This window comes from Pyrus communis, chromosome 4 (genome assembly GCF_041283825.1).
Source record: "Pyrus communis isolate YQ-2024b chromosome 4, ASM4128382v1, whole genome shotgun sequence".
NCBI lineage: Eukaryota > Viridiplantae > Streptophyta > Magnoliopsida > Rosales > Rosaceae > Pyrus > Pyrus communis.
In genome coordinates this window covers 17,852,278-17,869,639 of record NC_142568.1, presented here as the reverse complement: position 1 = coordinate 17,869,639, position 17,362 = coordinate 17,852,278, and the positions used below count along the sequence as shown (strand labels likewise).

Below are 17,362 nucleotides of genomic sequence, written 5' to 3'. Positions count from 1 at the left end.
TGCCTGAAAAAGTAAGAAATATGTTTACGGAATTTACATATTTTAATGGAATATGAAATGATTGGTCGGTTGCTGCCACATATTGACTTGGTGTGTTTGAACAGAGTTTATTTTAACTTGGTGTGTTTGAACAGAGTTTATTTTATGATTAGTTCGGTGGCACTGGCACTGGCACTGGCACATGTTGCTCTTTCATTTCAAAAATGCAAGAACAATAACACATGGCTAAATTGCAGAAATTATACATGTGGTGTGATTTATGTATTTAATCTTTACTCTTGTAGTTAGGAAACTCTTAATAATATACATATAATTAACCTCGTTACCAATTTCAGTCCTTTTCTGATGTAGAACAAATGGCCGAGTGGATTGAAGAGGAAATGGACCGTCGAAAAACAAAAGGATGCAACGAGAAATTGTAGATTTGGTGTTCGAAATCCGATTTGGGCCTATGATATCTTTTCGGAAGGGGAACGGCGTTGTGTTCAGAATCATCACTTTGTTATGGCATAAGATGAATTTAACCATCCGATACCATTTTAATCTCCAAAATTGTGTTCTGTAATAAAAATCGATTTTTTCGATTTTCGTCTAATTAATGTCATTTATTTTCGGATTTCTATCGAACTAGTGGATTCCAGTAATTTTGGTTCATGCAATGATTTACGTTTGTAATTCTTTTGCTTCGTACTACGTCATTTTCACATTTGCATGTGACTCACAAATAGGCAAATTTGACAAAACTCCGAAAGAAAAAAAAATTGGATCGAAATGAGACTAGTAACGAACTTAAGACACAAACGTATTACCAAATATCAAGAGTTTTCTCACTGCAACTATAGTAACGTATAACTCGCACCGCATCGATGATTCGTGCCATACTGCAAATAACCAAAACAATTTAATTAGATCAAGAACACGCCATTTCCCCAAACCCAGAACCTCCAAATCAAGCTCATCTTCTGCTGCCTCTTGGGTAGGGTCAGTAGCAACCCTATCTTCTCCTTCCTTTTTCCCCTTCTCCTTCTTCCCTAAACCCCATCTTCTTCCTTTTCTTTTTCTCTGATTGTTTTGCTTTGAGTTTGTCTCATTTTTCTTGAGTTTTGTCTCAATTTCTTTGAGCTTTGTCTCAATGTTTAGCAATCTTGTTGCAGATCATAGTTCCATGTTTTTTCCTTCCCAAATTGTTGTGCTCCTGCCCACTTGGTTCGTCTATTCGGCTCCTCATGCTTTTCCATGGGCTTCGATTGGAGGAGTGCCTTGGAGTTCGGTGGTTGCTAAAGTGCATTTTGCATTATTTGGTAGGATTATTGGAGCGCTTTTTGCATGGATGGCTTGTCCACCCCCATTTTCCACTCATCCTTTCAATTTGATGGTTCTTCTTACCAGTGGCGGCGGCTTGGCGATGGTGGTGCAGCTGTTTTTGTGGAAGCGGTTGATTCTCGTTTCCAAATTTAGGGTTTTCAGTTTAGCTTTAATTTGGACTCACTTTTGAGGCTTGTTTCTTTACTTTTGTAATAGGTTGCACTTTTACTGTGTTGTGGACTGTCTTCGGATTAGCCTCACTTTGTATTAATGTGTTTTATCTTTAATAAATTAGTTGTTTAACCAAAAAAAAAATAAAGACCAAGATTAATTTAAAATCAAGAAGTAATAAAGTGACCTTCTCTATGGTGTTCATCTTGCGGATATATGAACAAAGTAGGATATTTCATGCAATATTGACCGGAATATAAAGTGAAAAGTGAGCTTGTGAAGAAACCAAGCAAAAGTGCGAAGTCGAGAAAAAAACAAAAGCCTATAAATTCGTTGTCCATTATAACACTGTGAGTAAAAGGCAAAGGAAATGAAACTTTGACCGCAAAACTCAACATAATGTAAAGACATTTTGGATCATTTGATCGACCCAAATCCCCATTGTCAAACACATGAACCAATCTTAGCAATTATTGTCCCTCAAAATTTGAGATTCTTACTCATTTCTTTCTCCCCAATGGGGTCACCCCACCATGTTTGAAGGAATCAAATCAATCAACATTTTTCGATTTCAGCCACTCATGCATTCTTAAGTTAGCTAGATCAGTCTGCTCCTTTAACACTCAAGTTCGAATCTATCTTCTCGTAGTGTAGGTTAAATAACTAATGTGCTTCCTTTTGTAGACAAAAGTTGAATCCTCATATCCGCAGTTTAGATTAAATTAAAATATTGCTCAAACTAACGTGCTCCATTTGCATCCTAGTTAAAATCTCAATCGTTTTTATCTAATTTAAATTAGAATATCACTCGAACTAAGTCGTCGCGACTATTCTTTCTCCTTTTTTTGGGTATGTAAAAGCTTCCATGATCCACAATTTGCCTCAAGAGTCAAAAGGTTGCCATAAAAACATCCCGACATGCTTCTTCATGGAGGAGATAAAAGGAGGGAAGGAAAGAAAAAAGAGGGGAGGAGGCTCATAATCCAATGGCCTCAATGGGGAAATGAGGCAGATAGTGATTTGTTTAAGGTCATGGTTGGACTTGTTTGTCAACGGTTGTAGGCTACTATTGTCTGTCTGCAACTCAGCCTCGGGGCCGTGTTTGCCTCTGAATTACTTGCCTTTATTATCTTACTGAGATTTTGTTCAACAATATTTGTCTTAAATATGAAAAGTTTTAAGTTCAATTCTCGTCAAAGATAAATTTAAACTACATTATTGCTAGTTCATTGTGAGATTTAGTGCACTCCCTCACCCCTTAGTGTAGATAATATTGTTTCTTCAAAAATATTTGTCTTAAACCTCAGCCTTGGGGTTCATGTAATCTTCCTTTGTTAATGACTGATTCTTTTTTCTTCTATGGAAAATATGCTAAAGAGACTCTCACGAAAGTGAGTGAGATTCTTCATGAATTTTCTACCACCTCATATTTTTAGCACAACGTTTTATAATATTCACAAGAAAATTAACGTTACATCGTAAAGTGGAACAAAGTACATAAAGAGCCTTACTTTGAAAAAGTCTACTTGCATATACACAACATCTAGTTTTTCCACATAATTGATCATAACAAATACTCTTATTTTACATAAGCGATAATTACACTAAATTCATCAAAATTAAAGAGAAAATGTTTGAACTTGTGTGCATTCGAAGGAGCACACGACTTCAGCCAATTTTACTAAGCCCAAATATTCAATATACTTTCAAATCTTATTCCCACCAACTCCCAACAGAAAAGTTCTAAAATATATTATCTGATTGAAAACTGAAACCAAAATTATGAAATCCATAAAAATCCAACAAGAATCGGATGGGAATTAGAATGTATTTGAATATTCCGAATTTGATCCAAAACTTGCCTAACTCTATTACATACACTTATAATATAAGGAGTTCAATTGGAGGACAGGACACGATTCAAATACACCTCCCCTGTAAGGACTTGAAAAACAATATGGTAGTTTTTGTACAAAAGGTGAATGTTTTCTCTCCGGGTGTGAGAGTTCTTGCTCCTTCGTGAGTTCCGCCTCTGTGCGTGTGGTTAAAGGTTAGTGTTCGTTAGTGTGATCTGTGCTTTTCAGGTCAAGCTCTTGGGGTGAAGGGTAACGGAGTCTCTGGAAGCTGGAAGACTTGGAGTGACAGGGCCTAGGGTGACGGAAAGGGATTGGGGCTTTTCAAATTAGTTTGTTTTACTTCACGAGGGTTGCAGAGGCTGTGGTGTTGATCTGGTTGGGGGTTTTACTTCTGTCAATTTGGGATTGTGGGATCTGTGCGCTTGGGGGTCTCTGTTGTTGTGGTTCGCTTGGGGGATGGTGGATCTGTCAGCTGGTAGGTAGTAGGATGGGTGATGTAAGGGCTTAGGGTGACGGTAAGGGGTTGGGTTTTCTTAATCTAGGGTAAATCTCTCTTCGAGGGCGACTGGGGTGGGGTAGGTTTTCTCAAACTAGGGTGTCTCTCTCTTCGAGAGGTGTTGGGAGGGGTACTTTGAATCGGGTTGGAGGTTTAATTTCTGTCAGTCTGGGTTTGAGGGGGCAGGGTCAGTGGGTGGAAAGGGGTGGGGCTTTTCTAGTTTGACGTTTCCATTTCGAGGGTGGTTGGGATTGCTGGTGTGGTTTTAGTGGGGGCGATCATTTTGATCCATTCTGGTTGGGGGGTGGGGGTTTTAGTGACTGGGAGGAGTTTAGGTGGGTGGGGAGTTATAGGGAAAATGCCAAGGAGGCAATCTGGTATTAATTACGAGGTCGACTGGACCATGGTAGCTTGGCAAATAGGGGGTCCTTCCCAACAAGTTTGGTGTACTAGAAATAAATTGGGTCGATTGGATGCATTTATGAGGATACTAGTGATATGTAGCCAAATTGGCCGAATTGAAGAAAGAAATCAGTTGGTATACTGGGTGGCTTATTTGTGGGTTCTGAGGTTGTTCCCAGAAAGTCAAGGTTTCTCTTCGTCTCAGGTTGGGCGAGTGGGGCATTATTGTTACTTTGTGATGGCGAAAAGTGGGGTGGATGAACTGGTGGTTCAACTGAACCAAACACTGGAGTTATCAACCATGGAGCAGGGAGTTAAATTGGTTGGGAAAGTCCTTACGCCGAAACCATTGAACAAGTGGGGAGTCAGGAATATTCTCAGAGCGGCTTGGAAGGAATTGGGTGAGGTGGAAATAAAATGGGTAAGGGAGAATGTCTTTATTATTTCGGTCAAAGATGAAAATGTAGCTTCAAAAATCCTTGAGCAGGTTCCCTGGGCAGTAATGAAGAAGGTGTTTTCTGTCGTGAAATGGCCTCCGGAGCTCGCTTTAGAGGAGCTGGAGCTGGATGCTGTTCCATTTTGGGTTCAAATAAGGGGAATTCCGCTGGCTTAGCTTCTATCGACAACGTGCAGCGTGTAACCAAAGAGGCTGGGAAATTTATAGCCATGGAGGATCCCGGACATGCTCGTGGTTTTGTGCGAGTCAGAATCTTAGTTGATACAGAGAAGCCCTTATTCAAGGGATGCTGGATTCGAAGGGATTCAAATAAGGAAATCTGGGTGGAATTTCGGTATGAGCGGCTTCAAGATTTCTGCTACAAGTGTGGACGGATTGGGCATATCAATACAGAATGTTCCGTTGAGGTGTCTGGAGATGGGGAGGTGGCGTATGGAGAATGGATTAAGACACCGCCGGTAAGGGAGGTGGTGATATCGACGAGAGTGGAGTGTGTGGGCAGGGGGGGACGCCGGCAGGCTGGGGCGGTGCGCGGACCGGGCATCATGTGTGCACAGAATCAAGGTAGTTTACGGATTTCAAATGTTCAAGGAATGAAGTGTAATCAAACCATGGAGTCAGGGGGAGCATCAAAGACTGGTGGCACATGAAAAAAAAATGGCGTAGAAGAATGCGGGTGGAGGCAGAGGATACGTCTTCCTGCTCTGAAATGGAAAGCATCAAAACAGTGGGTGAAGGAAGGTCGGGCGAGTTCCAAGGGGGCAATAACATTCTGTCCGCCCAGGGTGATGACCCATTATGGGGTAGTAAAAGAAGTGGGGAAGCACAGGATATGGTGCTAACTCAAGCTCCACAGAAGAAACTCAAGGGCCCGGATACGGAGGAGAACTACCAAGGCAGGGTGGCAGAGACAGGGAGGAGGTTAAACTGCAAGGAAGGAGAACTATCGGTGGAACGAGCGGTCCGTACGACGGGTGAAGATAAGGAAGAAATAAGTGAGAATCTTGGAGGACAGGAAGTGATGGAAGGGGGGTCGGATATTGCTAAAGGAATGATGGTGACAAGGAAGGCGGGCAAGTTGGCTCGGGGTGGTGGCGGCTGGCCTTCAACAGCCGCAGGCCAGCCATGTGTTATATCTTTTGGAACTGTCGTGGGCTAGGGTCGGACACGACAGTCAGGGCTCTCCATGGGCTTATTCGCAAAAAGAGACCCTCTATGATCTTTTTATCTAAGACTAAGATGAAAGATCATAGAATTCTAGGTGTGAGGAGGCGATTGGGTTATTTACATGGCTTCGATGTTTCGCCAATTGGTTTTTCTGGAGGGTTGAGTTTATGGTGGGAGGACAATCTGGAGGTTAATGTTATCTTTTCGTCCAAGCATATTATTGATGCTGTGATGAGAATTAAAGGGCAAATGCAGTGGAGTCGGATCACGGGAGTGTACGGAACGTCGTATAGAGTTGAGAAAAGTCTGTTTTGGGAATGGATGGTTAACCACTTTACCCCCACGGACATACCGTGGATTTGTGGCGGGGATTTCAATGAATTCCTGTGGGATCATGAGAAGTCTGGAGGAGTTGAGGTATTGTACAACAGACCAAGATTCTTAGAAGAGTTTCTGTCTTCCTCTCAGTTGATGGACTTGGGTTTCAATGGGCCGACATTCACGTGGAGAGGGTTGAGAAAAGGGGATTGGGTGGAGGAGCGATTAGACAGGGTCATGGCGAATGAGAAGTGGCAGCAACTTTGGCCGAACTCCCATGTTATGCATGAAACGGTTTTAGCCTCGGATCACTGCCCAATTGTTCTTAGTTCTAGCTCTGAAGGGCAGAAAGGAAGGAAGATGTTCAGGTTTGAGGCGTTTTAGGCCTCGGAGGATGAGTGCAGGAATTTGGTGGAAAAGTGTTGGGATCGGCGGCATCATGGTAGCCCTGTGAATAGGTGGGTGAGATCTTTGAACGACTGTCGTTATCACTTGAGCAGGTGGAATCGTACTAAATTTAAGCGCCGGGGTGGCAGGATCCATGATCTTCTTTCCCAGTTAGATTCACTCCAGCGTGACTGGGGTCCAAACTATGTTGAGATAAGGGAGATATCTCGGCAGATTGATGAGTTAAGACTCCAAGAGGAGAGTTACTGGTGTCAGCGATCGAGGGTAAAATGGTTGAGGGAGGGGGATGCAAACACTCAGTTTTGTCATTCTTCAACCCTTCAGAGGCATAGGAGAAATAAGATTGTGAAGCTTAGGGCAAAGAATGGGAACTGGGTGGAAAGTCCGTCTCAGGTGCGCCATTTGGTGGATAATCATTTCACTTCAGTTTTTAGCTCGGCAGGGGATCGTACCTGGGGGTCGCTGCTAGATTGCATTAATCCCTCGGTCTCGGCAAAAATGAATGAGGCGCTAACTGCACCGGTTACGGAGGATGAGATAAAGGAGGCTGCTGGGAATATGGGAGGTCTTAAGGCTCCCGGCCCCGATGGTTTCCAGGGGATCTTCTATCAAACATACTGGGAGATTGTGAAGGAAGATGTTTCGGCTCTGGTCAGAGAGTTGCTTCAGGATGTCGCTGGTTCGAGTTTGATAAATCAGACTCATATAGTACTGATTCCCAAAGTCCCTAATCCAGAATTTGTGTCACAGTTCAGGCCTATCAGCCTGTGCAACTATTCGTACAAAATTTTGTCAAAGATTCTTGCTAACCGGTTGAAGGTATTATTGCCTAAAATCATATCTCCTTCTCAGAATGCTTTTGTGGCGGGTAGACAAATTCAGGATTGCATTGGTATTGCCCATGAGATGTTTCATTATCTGAAGGGAAGGAAAGCCAGGAACAGATTTGAAATGGGGATTAAGTTGGATATGCAGAAGGCGTATGATAGGGTTGAATGGGATTTTTTGGATGCGGTAATGGAAAGAATGGGGTTCAGCAGTAGTTGGAGATCGCTAATTAATGGTTGTATTTCGTCTGTGAAGTTCGCTGTTCTCCTAAATGGGCAGGCTGGAGAGTCTTTTGTTCCCTCGCGGGGTCTCCGTCAGGGGGATCCTCTTTCTCCTTATTTATTTATTTTGGTGGGGGAAGTTCTTTCCAAACTGATTCAGGGTGCGGTGGACCAAGGTAGGTTGGAGGGTGTTAAGATTGGTGGTTCCAGACCCGTGATTTCTCATCTCTTCTTTGCGGATGATACCCTTCTGTTTTTGCGGGCAGATGTGAAAAACTGCAGGAATTTGAGACATATGCTGGACAAATTTTGTGTGGCGTCTGGGCAGAAGGTTAATTTGGAGAAATCCAGTGTTTTCTTTGGGGCAAATGTTCCGAAGGTGAATGCTGATCAGATGGGGAATGCCCTTGGTATGGCGGTGGTAATCAATCCGGGGACATATTTGGGAGTCCCTGCTATTTGGGGCCGGTCAAAAAAGCGTGGTCTTGCTTATGTGAAAGGAAGAGTAATGGAAAAGCTACAAGGGTGGAAACAAAGTACTCTATCCCGTGCCGGTAAAGAGGTTTTAATTAAGGCTGTTATCCAAGCAATTCCGGCGTACCCAATGTGTATTTTCAAATTCCCTGCCGCCGTTTGTCAGGAATTGGATGCGTTGGTGGCTGGGTTTTGGTGGGGTTGCAAGGAGGGAGCCCAAAAGATTCATTGGGTCTCAAAGGAGGTGTTGGGTTTGCCAAAAGACATGGGTGGTTTAGGCTTCAGAAACTTTCAGGAATTTAATGATGCTCTGCTCGCTAAACAGTGTTGGCGTTTAATCACGGAACCGGACTCGCTGTGGGCTAAGGTGATTAAAGCCCGGTATTTTCCCCATTGCTCGATATGGGATGCGAAGAAAGGTGGTTGGGCTTCTTGGGCGTGGAGCAGCCTCATCTGTGGCAGGGAGGTGATCAAGGAGGGCTCCCATTGGCAGATTTTGGGTGGTCAGGAGGTGCGGGTGTGGCAGGATAGGTGGCTTCCATCCTTGCCCCTTGGACATCCGGTGCCGGTTGGCCAGGTTGCGGTTACTCCCAGTTTAAGGGTCAGTGCGCTTATCTGTCCGGAGTCGGGGCGGTGGAATCTGAGCTTTTTACAGCCTTTCATTTCGGGGGAGACTATGCAGGCTATTGAGGAGACGCCTCTTGGGGATCTAAGTCGGAATGATAGGCTTATCTGGGATTTGAGTAAGAATGGTTCTTACTTGGTCAAGTCGGGATATAGATGGTTGCAAGGTAGATCACTGGCTAGGAGGGACAAGCGTCGGCCTTCTGTTCGTGGGGTTCCCAAGGCGTTTTGGAAGGGAATTTGGAAGCTAGAGGTGCCTCCCAAGTTGCGACATTTCTTGTGGCTCACAGTGCATAATTGTCTTCCTACTCGGGAAGCCCTGTTCCGACGATGGTCCTCGCTGGCCTCTACTTGTCCTATTTGCTGCTGCCATGACGAAACCATTGAGCACATTTTCCTTTCTTGCCATTGGGTTGAGCCAATTTGGTTTGGAGGGGCTTTGGGTTATAAAATGGATCGCCTTTCTCTCCCTTCCTGGCTGGACTGGATTCAGGAGGTATTCTCTCCGAATTTTTGCAACTCTAGAGACACTTTGTGGAGAAAATCTTATATTGTTTTTACCTGTTGGTGTATATGGAAGGCTCGTTGTGATTTTGTTTTCAAAGGGGTGTCCGTTAACCCATTAAAAGTATTGGTTGATGTTTCTGCGGCTATGAGCTCGTTTTTTGGTGTTATGGCAATGGCGGGGGTTAGGGGAGGGGGCGACGGTAGGAGCGATACCCAGGTTGCGCGGTGGTGTGCTCCGGCCTCTCCTTTTGTGAAGATTAATGTGGATGCTAGTTGGTCCAAGGCCTCAAAGATGGGATTTGTTGGATTGATTGCGCGGGACATGGAGAGAAAGTTCGTGGCTGCAGCGCGGTATGCTATCACTGCTCCTTCTGCTGCAGCAGCGGAGGCTTATGCGCTGTTGCACGGGTGCCAGCTTGGAGAAGAGTTGGGAGTAAGGTATGTTATTCTGGAGTCGGACTCCCTTGAAGCGATTAAATGTTTATCTAGCTCGCTGTCTAGGGGTAGTTGGGAGGCTTTCCCGGTGCTGGCTCGGGTTAAACAGCTGGGGGGAAAGTTCCTTGATTGCCGATAGTCTTGGGTGCCCCGTTCTGCTAATGGCGTGGCTCACAAGATTGCATCGGTTGGTTTTACGGAGATGTGTGATGTCGTTTGGGTCGTTAGGCCCCCATCTTCGTTGGTCTTTGTTTTGAATAATGACGGACTACCTTGTCCTCATTAAGTTGGATATGGTGGTGCTGGGGGTGACGCCTCTACTTGGTGGAGGGGTCTTTGTGGTTTACCCCTTGTCACTGCTTGTTTATTGTATGAATGTTTGCCTCTTTGTAGGCCTTTTATGATATGGTAGCTGGTGTTCAAAAAAAAAAAAAAAAAAAAAAAAAAAAAAAAGGTGAACACTTTTTTCTAGGAATCCAAATACACCTCCAAGGAGTCCAATTCCTGAAATTTCAGGAGTGTAATTCCCTATCCGCCTAGTTGTCATCACTATTTTGAACTAATTTTTCAATTCCAAAAGCTCAATTATCATGCATCTTCCATTTTTCTTTGCTTCCTTTTTGCTTATCACGTCCCGGAGACCCTTGCAATAACGTTGAGGTCACATGTTCTTCAAAATAATCGCCAAGATTAACAGTTGGAACACTATCCGTTTGCGATCTTGCCACTTGAACGACCAAAGATTTATGTCACTTAAGACAATCTTGAAGATGTTTCAAGCATGAAACAATGCAAAAGGTTTATTTTAGGCTTATCAATGACCGTAAATATAACAACGCTTTTTCGACATAGGCATGGATTAAATAAAGATCGATTAGTTGACGTATATAATTATGCACATGAAGAAAAAAAATTATGAAGGGACAAATTCACCACTTCACACTGCCACTCCTTTCACTTTCACTTGATTCACTGACTGCTACTTTGTTCAAGCATCCCTTCCAAAACCGGATTCACCAAACCATGAATCCGTGCAAAGAAAGAGGCACGGGAAGAGGAATTCCCATAGAAGGGACTCGACTGCAAGGACGAGGGGAATCGGCAGAAGGCAGAGGAATCGTACCTATTGTACTCTAATAGTCCCTTTCTGCGGATGAGTTGATATCAGAGTGCAGGAAGAACAAGATTACAAAATAATAAGATTATTATTAAACAAAGGGGTGTGTTATCCACACACCTCATTTTACTTCTCACACACCCTTTGATAATTTTTGTCCATTGATCTTCTTCAATTCATCTGATCTGATGGCCAAAAATTTAAAGGGTGTGTGAGAAGTAAATTGAGGTGTGTGGATATCACACCCCTAAACAAATAAGAATGTCAAAACGGCTTAACCTCAAGAGGTTACATCGTGACTAACATGTCATTCATATTAAACTATAAGCTATATTTATAGAGAGCAAAACCTAAAAACCCTAATTCAGATGAATTACACTCATATACCTAAACTAACAAACAAACCCAAATAATGATAAAATACTAAGATTTTCCAACAAGACGATCATATAGAAATAAAGGTATAAGCCCGCTTCTCAAAGAAATCCATAACTAAATAAATTGGTAGTCGTTTGGTGGGTTGAATGAAATTGGGCCTTAGGGATGAGATTTGATTGGCAAGGCCTTATATGACAAAAATTGTAACTCATGTATAAGGATATATTAAATAACTCATCTATTGTGGATTCTTAACTCATCATGTCCAATTCTATCCATATCACATTTTGGCACAACAAATAACAAACTGAACTTAAGTCCGTTTTAATTGGGTTACAACCTATCTCATCCAGCCCACCAAACTGGCTTGTTCATGGTCTTGGTATAAATGGCGTTGAAGGTTCGTGGCTTTTCGTCCACCAATGAGGTGTTGATGCTTTAAACAATTCAGGACACGATTCCAAAACTCGTTGTGTCTTGGTAATTGCCAGTAGCACCATCTTCCTTAAGACCAACTCCAATGGTGGGCTAAAAGCTAAATTACTTCCCAAAATTTCCCTCCAAACCCACTCCAACCCAAGGAGAAAATTTGGGTTAAATGCTAAATGCTAAACTAAGGCCAAATTCCCCCCAAAATTTAGCCTATAAATCGGAGTGGACTCCACCCAATATTTATCGGAATTTAAATTTTTTTAGATTAAAATGTTCATAAAATTAATTTACGATAGTCTCCATATTTATTTTTTTTTTAAATATAATTTAACAAAAAAAATAGCCTAAGTTCATTATTTAATAATCCCGACCTAAAATTTTAGGCTAAAACGGTTGGAGCAGAAAAGCTATTTCTGGGCTAAAAGCTAAATTTTCCGGGCTAAAATATTTGACTTTTAGTCCAATGATCTAACGGATACTCATGCCAAGCACGAAGGTTCATCTTCATCTCTAACCCAATTCGGCCTTCTTACAAAAGCTTTTGCCATCTTGAAAAAACTTGGAAGTGGGTAGAAAAAGATCGGCATTCTTGTAAGAGGAAGGGTAACTTTAGAGGAATAGCACTTGGCTACTCGAAGATGAGTAAGAGTTCCTACTCCAAATTCTTTGTAGTTTACCCACAGATTCACAAAACTTCGTGATTATGATCATATGACCGTTCATATTATAAAGTACAACGTAATTAATTACAACCTAGTTCGTTTAGTCAACTGTAACAAATAGAAAAAACGAGTCGTAAAATTGCAATTAACTGCCTAAAAGAATCAGTTTGCAACAATTGATTGAGTAAAAGATTTTAGTTTTAATTGATTTTATTTTATTTTATTTTATAGATTGTCCTTACGGAGATTTATAATGACAATGTTTGGCACCTCGAGATTAAGGAGGAATTCTTCCTTAATTTAATTAGTGGCTGATTCACAGAACGTCGTATTTATAATCGAAAACTATAAACCTCTAAAGATAATCTCTACAAAAAATCAATTAAAACTAAAGTTGTTTGATCGATCAATTGTAGCAAATAAATAAACGGCTACGGCTCTTAATGCTTTTATCGAATCTGTCTATATGTTTTTGTACAGTTTAATGACAGTGGTGCTTATAGAACAAGAGGGCTTTCCTTTATTGGTTTACCGCAATGCGACTAATAAACTAGTTAGCGTACAATAAAACCATCCAATACAATGAATTAACGGTCTTTTTGATAACCATTTCGTGTTTACATTTTAATTTTCAAAACCATCCAATACAATGAATTAACGGTCTTTTTGATAATCAACTCGTGTTTACATTTTAATTTTCAATTATGCTACAGATACATGGAAAGCATATGAAAAACATTAAGGTATGGAGAATGATGAAATGAACTTGCGAGGAAGGAGTGAAACAACTTAAAATTATTTTCAGTTTCGCTTTCAGTTTTCATTGTGTGTTCCATTCTCTACACATTCCTTTCGCATTTCTTCCGCCATATTTTCTTCACCCTTGTTCATTCATCCTTTCTCCCACATATTTTCCTCTATCTATCATACGAAAAATGAAAACTAAAAACTAAACACAAGGTTACCAAACGAGCCCTAAGCAGGTCAAAATTAGAGCATGACTTGGTATCAGAAAACTTGACCACTACCCCATACGTTCCATGGGAAACAATACTGAGAAGATATGAGACAACTAAATACAGAAAGATTACAGGAAACAAGTTCATAAGAAAGCAAAACAGATGTAGCTGAGTATCAAAATTGCTTTGCATTTTGGTGTAAGGTTCTATGAACCCAAAATAGCTCTGATCAGTCTTCAAAATTGCCCTGGAGCTAAACCTGAAGGGACAAGTATATACAGAGCCAACGTCAAGCTACCCCTATAGATTTACATCTTTACAGCTACGTCTGTTACTCTTCCGCCTCATCATCGTCGCTGTCAATTTTATCACGGGAGGTCCTAGTCTGGAGGCTCATACGCCTAGGGATGTACACGTTATAGTAGTAATTCAAAATGCTCTTCCGAGACTTGGAAGGGAAACGCTTATAGGCGATCTTCCAAAAACTTGCTTCATTTGATAGTGGATTCACTTTCACAAGAGATTCAAAATTCTGCTGTTCAGTTGATGTCCATGACTTTGAGACAAATTCTCCCATTTCGTCAAACTTCCAACTCCGGAAGGCAGGACCAAGTTCGAATTGCAAGAGGAGTCTTTGTTCATGAATGTGGAGTTTAACACAACCAACAGATCCTGGAGATATGCAAGAACAAGAGTTGGATCTCCCTTTCCCAAGTGCTTTCACTGTGGTTCCTGCACTTTTTCCTTTAATGGGCCACGTTCGTGTGCCCAACCACTTTAACGCTGCTGAATCACCACCACCATAAAGAGTTTTCCTATTTACTGCACCTGTCCATTCTGGGATGTCCGCCTGAAAACAAGGACCAGTCGGAACAACAGATATCGGAAGACTACCATCTGTAAATAGTAATCTCACCGCTTCTCGAAGTTTCAGATTTTGCTCTATTGACCTGGATGAATCTGAATGGTGAACTGAACCATCAAAATCTCTCACAGGAATACATCTTGGAAGATAATCATCACTAAAAATCATACACCTCAACGCACGTTCAAGTTCTGTACTATTCTCTTCTAAACTTGGAGAATCTGAGCTATTGGCTGTATCATTGACATTCGCAAAAGTTGCATCAGAGAATTTCAAGTTTTTGGGATTCAATGTGTTCAGACCATTGTTCGATTCATCTGTATCAAATAAAGGAGAGGCAGAATTATCCTTGCAAGATGCACCATAGTTTTCCATATCCATAGAGGTCAAATATGTTGAACCTGGCTTCCCTTGATATTCATCTTCAGATGTTAACAAACTTCCGGAACCGTGAGAGCTAGAGAGAAGCTGTGGTTTGGAAATTCCATTGTTGGCATTTGCATGGGTTAAGCATGAGACGGAATGCCCTGTAATCAATCTTTTGACACTATGGACATCAGATTTCTCAGGATGCAATCGAGAAACTTCGGCTAACTTACTAACTTTTAGGAACTGATCAAGTGTTCGCTTTCTCTGTATAAAAAAAGGGAGGAAAGGTCGTTTTCATAAGATTGGGGCTGAAGAACGAAGTTCATGGTAAGAGATAACTTCTGAACTGGCAAATGCCTTAAAATACAAAGAAAACAACTCAAAATTAGATAAATTATCACCAATTGTAAGCAAGGGTGAAACGTTTTGAAATTTGGATACCAAAACGTTTCACTTGAGTAGTGTTATGTCATTAAGTAGAAGAAACAAATTTACGTCCAGCAATAAGCTAGCTCAATAGCCCTCTCCTTCCAGTAATGATTGTGGAAGAGCTTATCAAGAATATGACGTTATTTGAGATAACTTTTAAGACAACGAAACACGATGATGAGTCGACTATGAGTTAGATGATGGGTCAAGTCAAGGTTAGATATTTGAAGAAATGCTCCTAAGGTATGCTTGACATCCAGGATAAGTTGCTTTTCAGATCGAGCGAAAAGATATGATATGTTAGCATAAAACTGGTAGATCACAGGTATGTAACAGGATAACCAGTCTTATCACTAGTGCAATACAGTATACAACTTGATTGGGCTTCTCACCATCAGTAGAGAACCCAGCATGTAGAATCAAATTTACATTTATTAGGATGTAACCCAACTATTGTTCATTATCCCAGCATACTAATATGGTAAATGGTTCAGTCAAATTAACAAATACACATTTATCACTAAGACAACAATGCAATGAGATTAAGAAAAAAAATACTAATGTTGTATTGAACGTACCCGAGGAGATTCGGCATTACCAAGAAGCAAGAATTTCCGCACTTTAAGACTCTGATTCCATAGTTGTCGAGCTGAATCAGGAGATGCTTTCTGGTCACAAGGGTCCAGTGCAAGTCCTTTCAACCACACCAACATGTCAGAATCAGCATAGAGGCCAAAAGGTGATTTCCATTTTTGCAGCTGGTCCCCCATTGGAAAAGAAGCTTTCTTAGCACTCTCTTGATTGTCATGACCACGACTTCTTGAAGGAGCCATTTTAGCAATTTTATGATGTTATCCTTCAAATCCTAATCAAGCCCTGTACAAAATTTTCTCACCATTATCAGGTGCCGCTTTCTAGCTTATACTCAATGTAGCAGTAGATGGTAAACAAATAACAAAATTTCAAACCTAGAGTCCAGTACTCTATTTTGTTTAAGGAATGTAAAAACGTCAAATTTAGCACTAAACATTGGCTGTCTACTATCATGGGACCTCTACACATTGAAAACCATGACTAGATCGAGAACTCAGAAAGAAGGTAAAGAAAACTTGAAAACTCAAGTGCTCTACCCTGATCTGACTTCCTCAACCCTCCTTAAACCTAGGTTGAAGACCATTCATCCAGGAGGGAAGACTTCCATCCAGAAGAACAAGAGACAACTTCTTCAGAAACAAAAGAGACAACAACGCTCGGAGTTCCCCTAGTCCAAAGTCATCAATATTGATTCACACTGTTAAACTACCACTGGGCATCAAAAGCTTAAGCTAACCTTAAGTTGTTAGAGGATGAACCAACAATGCATATCAAGCTAATGAGCACAAGTGCTCGCTCTGGCATCGTACCTAGTTCTAATCAACCTAATCCTACAATAGTGAGCAAAAATATGCGTAACAAGAAATTCGACAAAGTCAGCTCCGAACTCATGGGATCTCATCCAATTAGGAAACTATAGCCGTAAAAAGCCCCCATCAGTTACACACTCAGCATTCATATTCTTACTGTTTGAGACCCTTTGTCCGAGCACAATGCTCGTGTCCAATGGGTTTTATTTCGCCAAACCGAACCCAGGAATTCTAAACCCATCCTCTTCAATATGGTTTTTAGAAACTAACGGCATCCAACATTCTCATCCTAGTGTTTGGAATGCTGAGAACAGAAATGTCATTATCACTGACACCAACAAAAAACTTCTACACGAAACATGAATTTAATGGCATTTTTGCCATCTGACTTACTATAAAAGTTAAAACAACATAATAAATTCCTGAATTTTGATACAAAAACCAAACACATTTTAATTTTCTGCCCCCAAAAAAGCAAAGAATTTGAACTTGCCAGACATGCATAAAAAAAGTTAACACTACAATTGCAAACAGAAAATACGTCAGCACAAAAATGGAATTTCGATCGAGATTCAAGATCTTTCAATTTCCCAGGAAACTTCAAAAATGAACATTTCCAGGGAAAATATTCCGACCCATTGTCCGTCGAACCAAACAGAACCTCCAGCAGCCATTTGCTGACAAGAGCAACACCCAAAACCCTAAAGTGGGTAACTTTAGCAATGGAATTTGCATCTTCGTCAAGTTCTAATTAATCAAACTTACAGCATTACACTAATTAATGGTTGGGTTTTTCTACTGAAGTGTTTAGTAGTTTTGGGTTCAGATGGAAAAAAGGTTTATGCATAGAAGGATGGAGGAGGACTGACCTCGGTCGCTTCAGGTGGCGACCGCCATTAATGGGATTTGGAGAAACTCTCTAGAAAAAAGGAAGAGTGAGTGTAGGGGTAAAAATGTACCTTTGGGAGAGCCGGGTAGATAGGACGGGTCCGGACTCTGGAAACTTGTGGATTCTGGTTTGCTCCTGTGGTCCCTGGAGAAAAAATTAAAAAGAGAAAATCACATTGAGGAAAGCAAGC

At 41.3% G+C, this 17,362-nt stretch overlaps 1 protein-coding gene and 1 pseudogene across 3 annotated transcripts; one reads left to right on the top strand and one right to left on the bottom strand.

Annotated features, from left to right (window-relative positions):
• Positions 1-4,231: 4,231 nt before the first annotated feature.
• Positions 4,232-5,337, top strand: LOC137728394 (uncharacterized; annotated as a pseudogene).
• A 7,778-nt stretch (positions 5,338-13,115) lies between these two features.
• On the bottom strand, positions 13,116-17,362 carry LOC148697566 (uncharacterized). Of its 3 annotated transcripts, none has more exons than XM_088692713.1 (3): positions 17,243-17,362; positions 15,459-15,756; positions 13,116-14,715 (listed from the first exon to the last, which is right to left on the bottom strand). In XM_088692713.1, exons 2-3 carry the CDS (start codon positions 15,711-15,713, stop codon positions 13,549-13,551), a joined length of 1,422 nt encoding a protein of 473 aa, XP_088548839.1. In that variant the 5' UTR covers positions 15,714-15,756; positions 17,243-17,362; the 3' UTR covers positions 13,116-13,548. The 3 variants fall into 3 exon arrangements, with proteins under 3 accessions (XP_088548839.1, XP_088548841.1, XP_088548840.1); XM_088692715.1 differs by having other exon boundaries at positions 17,153-17,249; XM_088692714.1 differs by lacking the exon at positions 17,243-17,362 and having other exon boundaries at positions 15,459-17,143.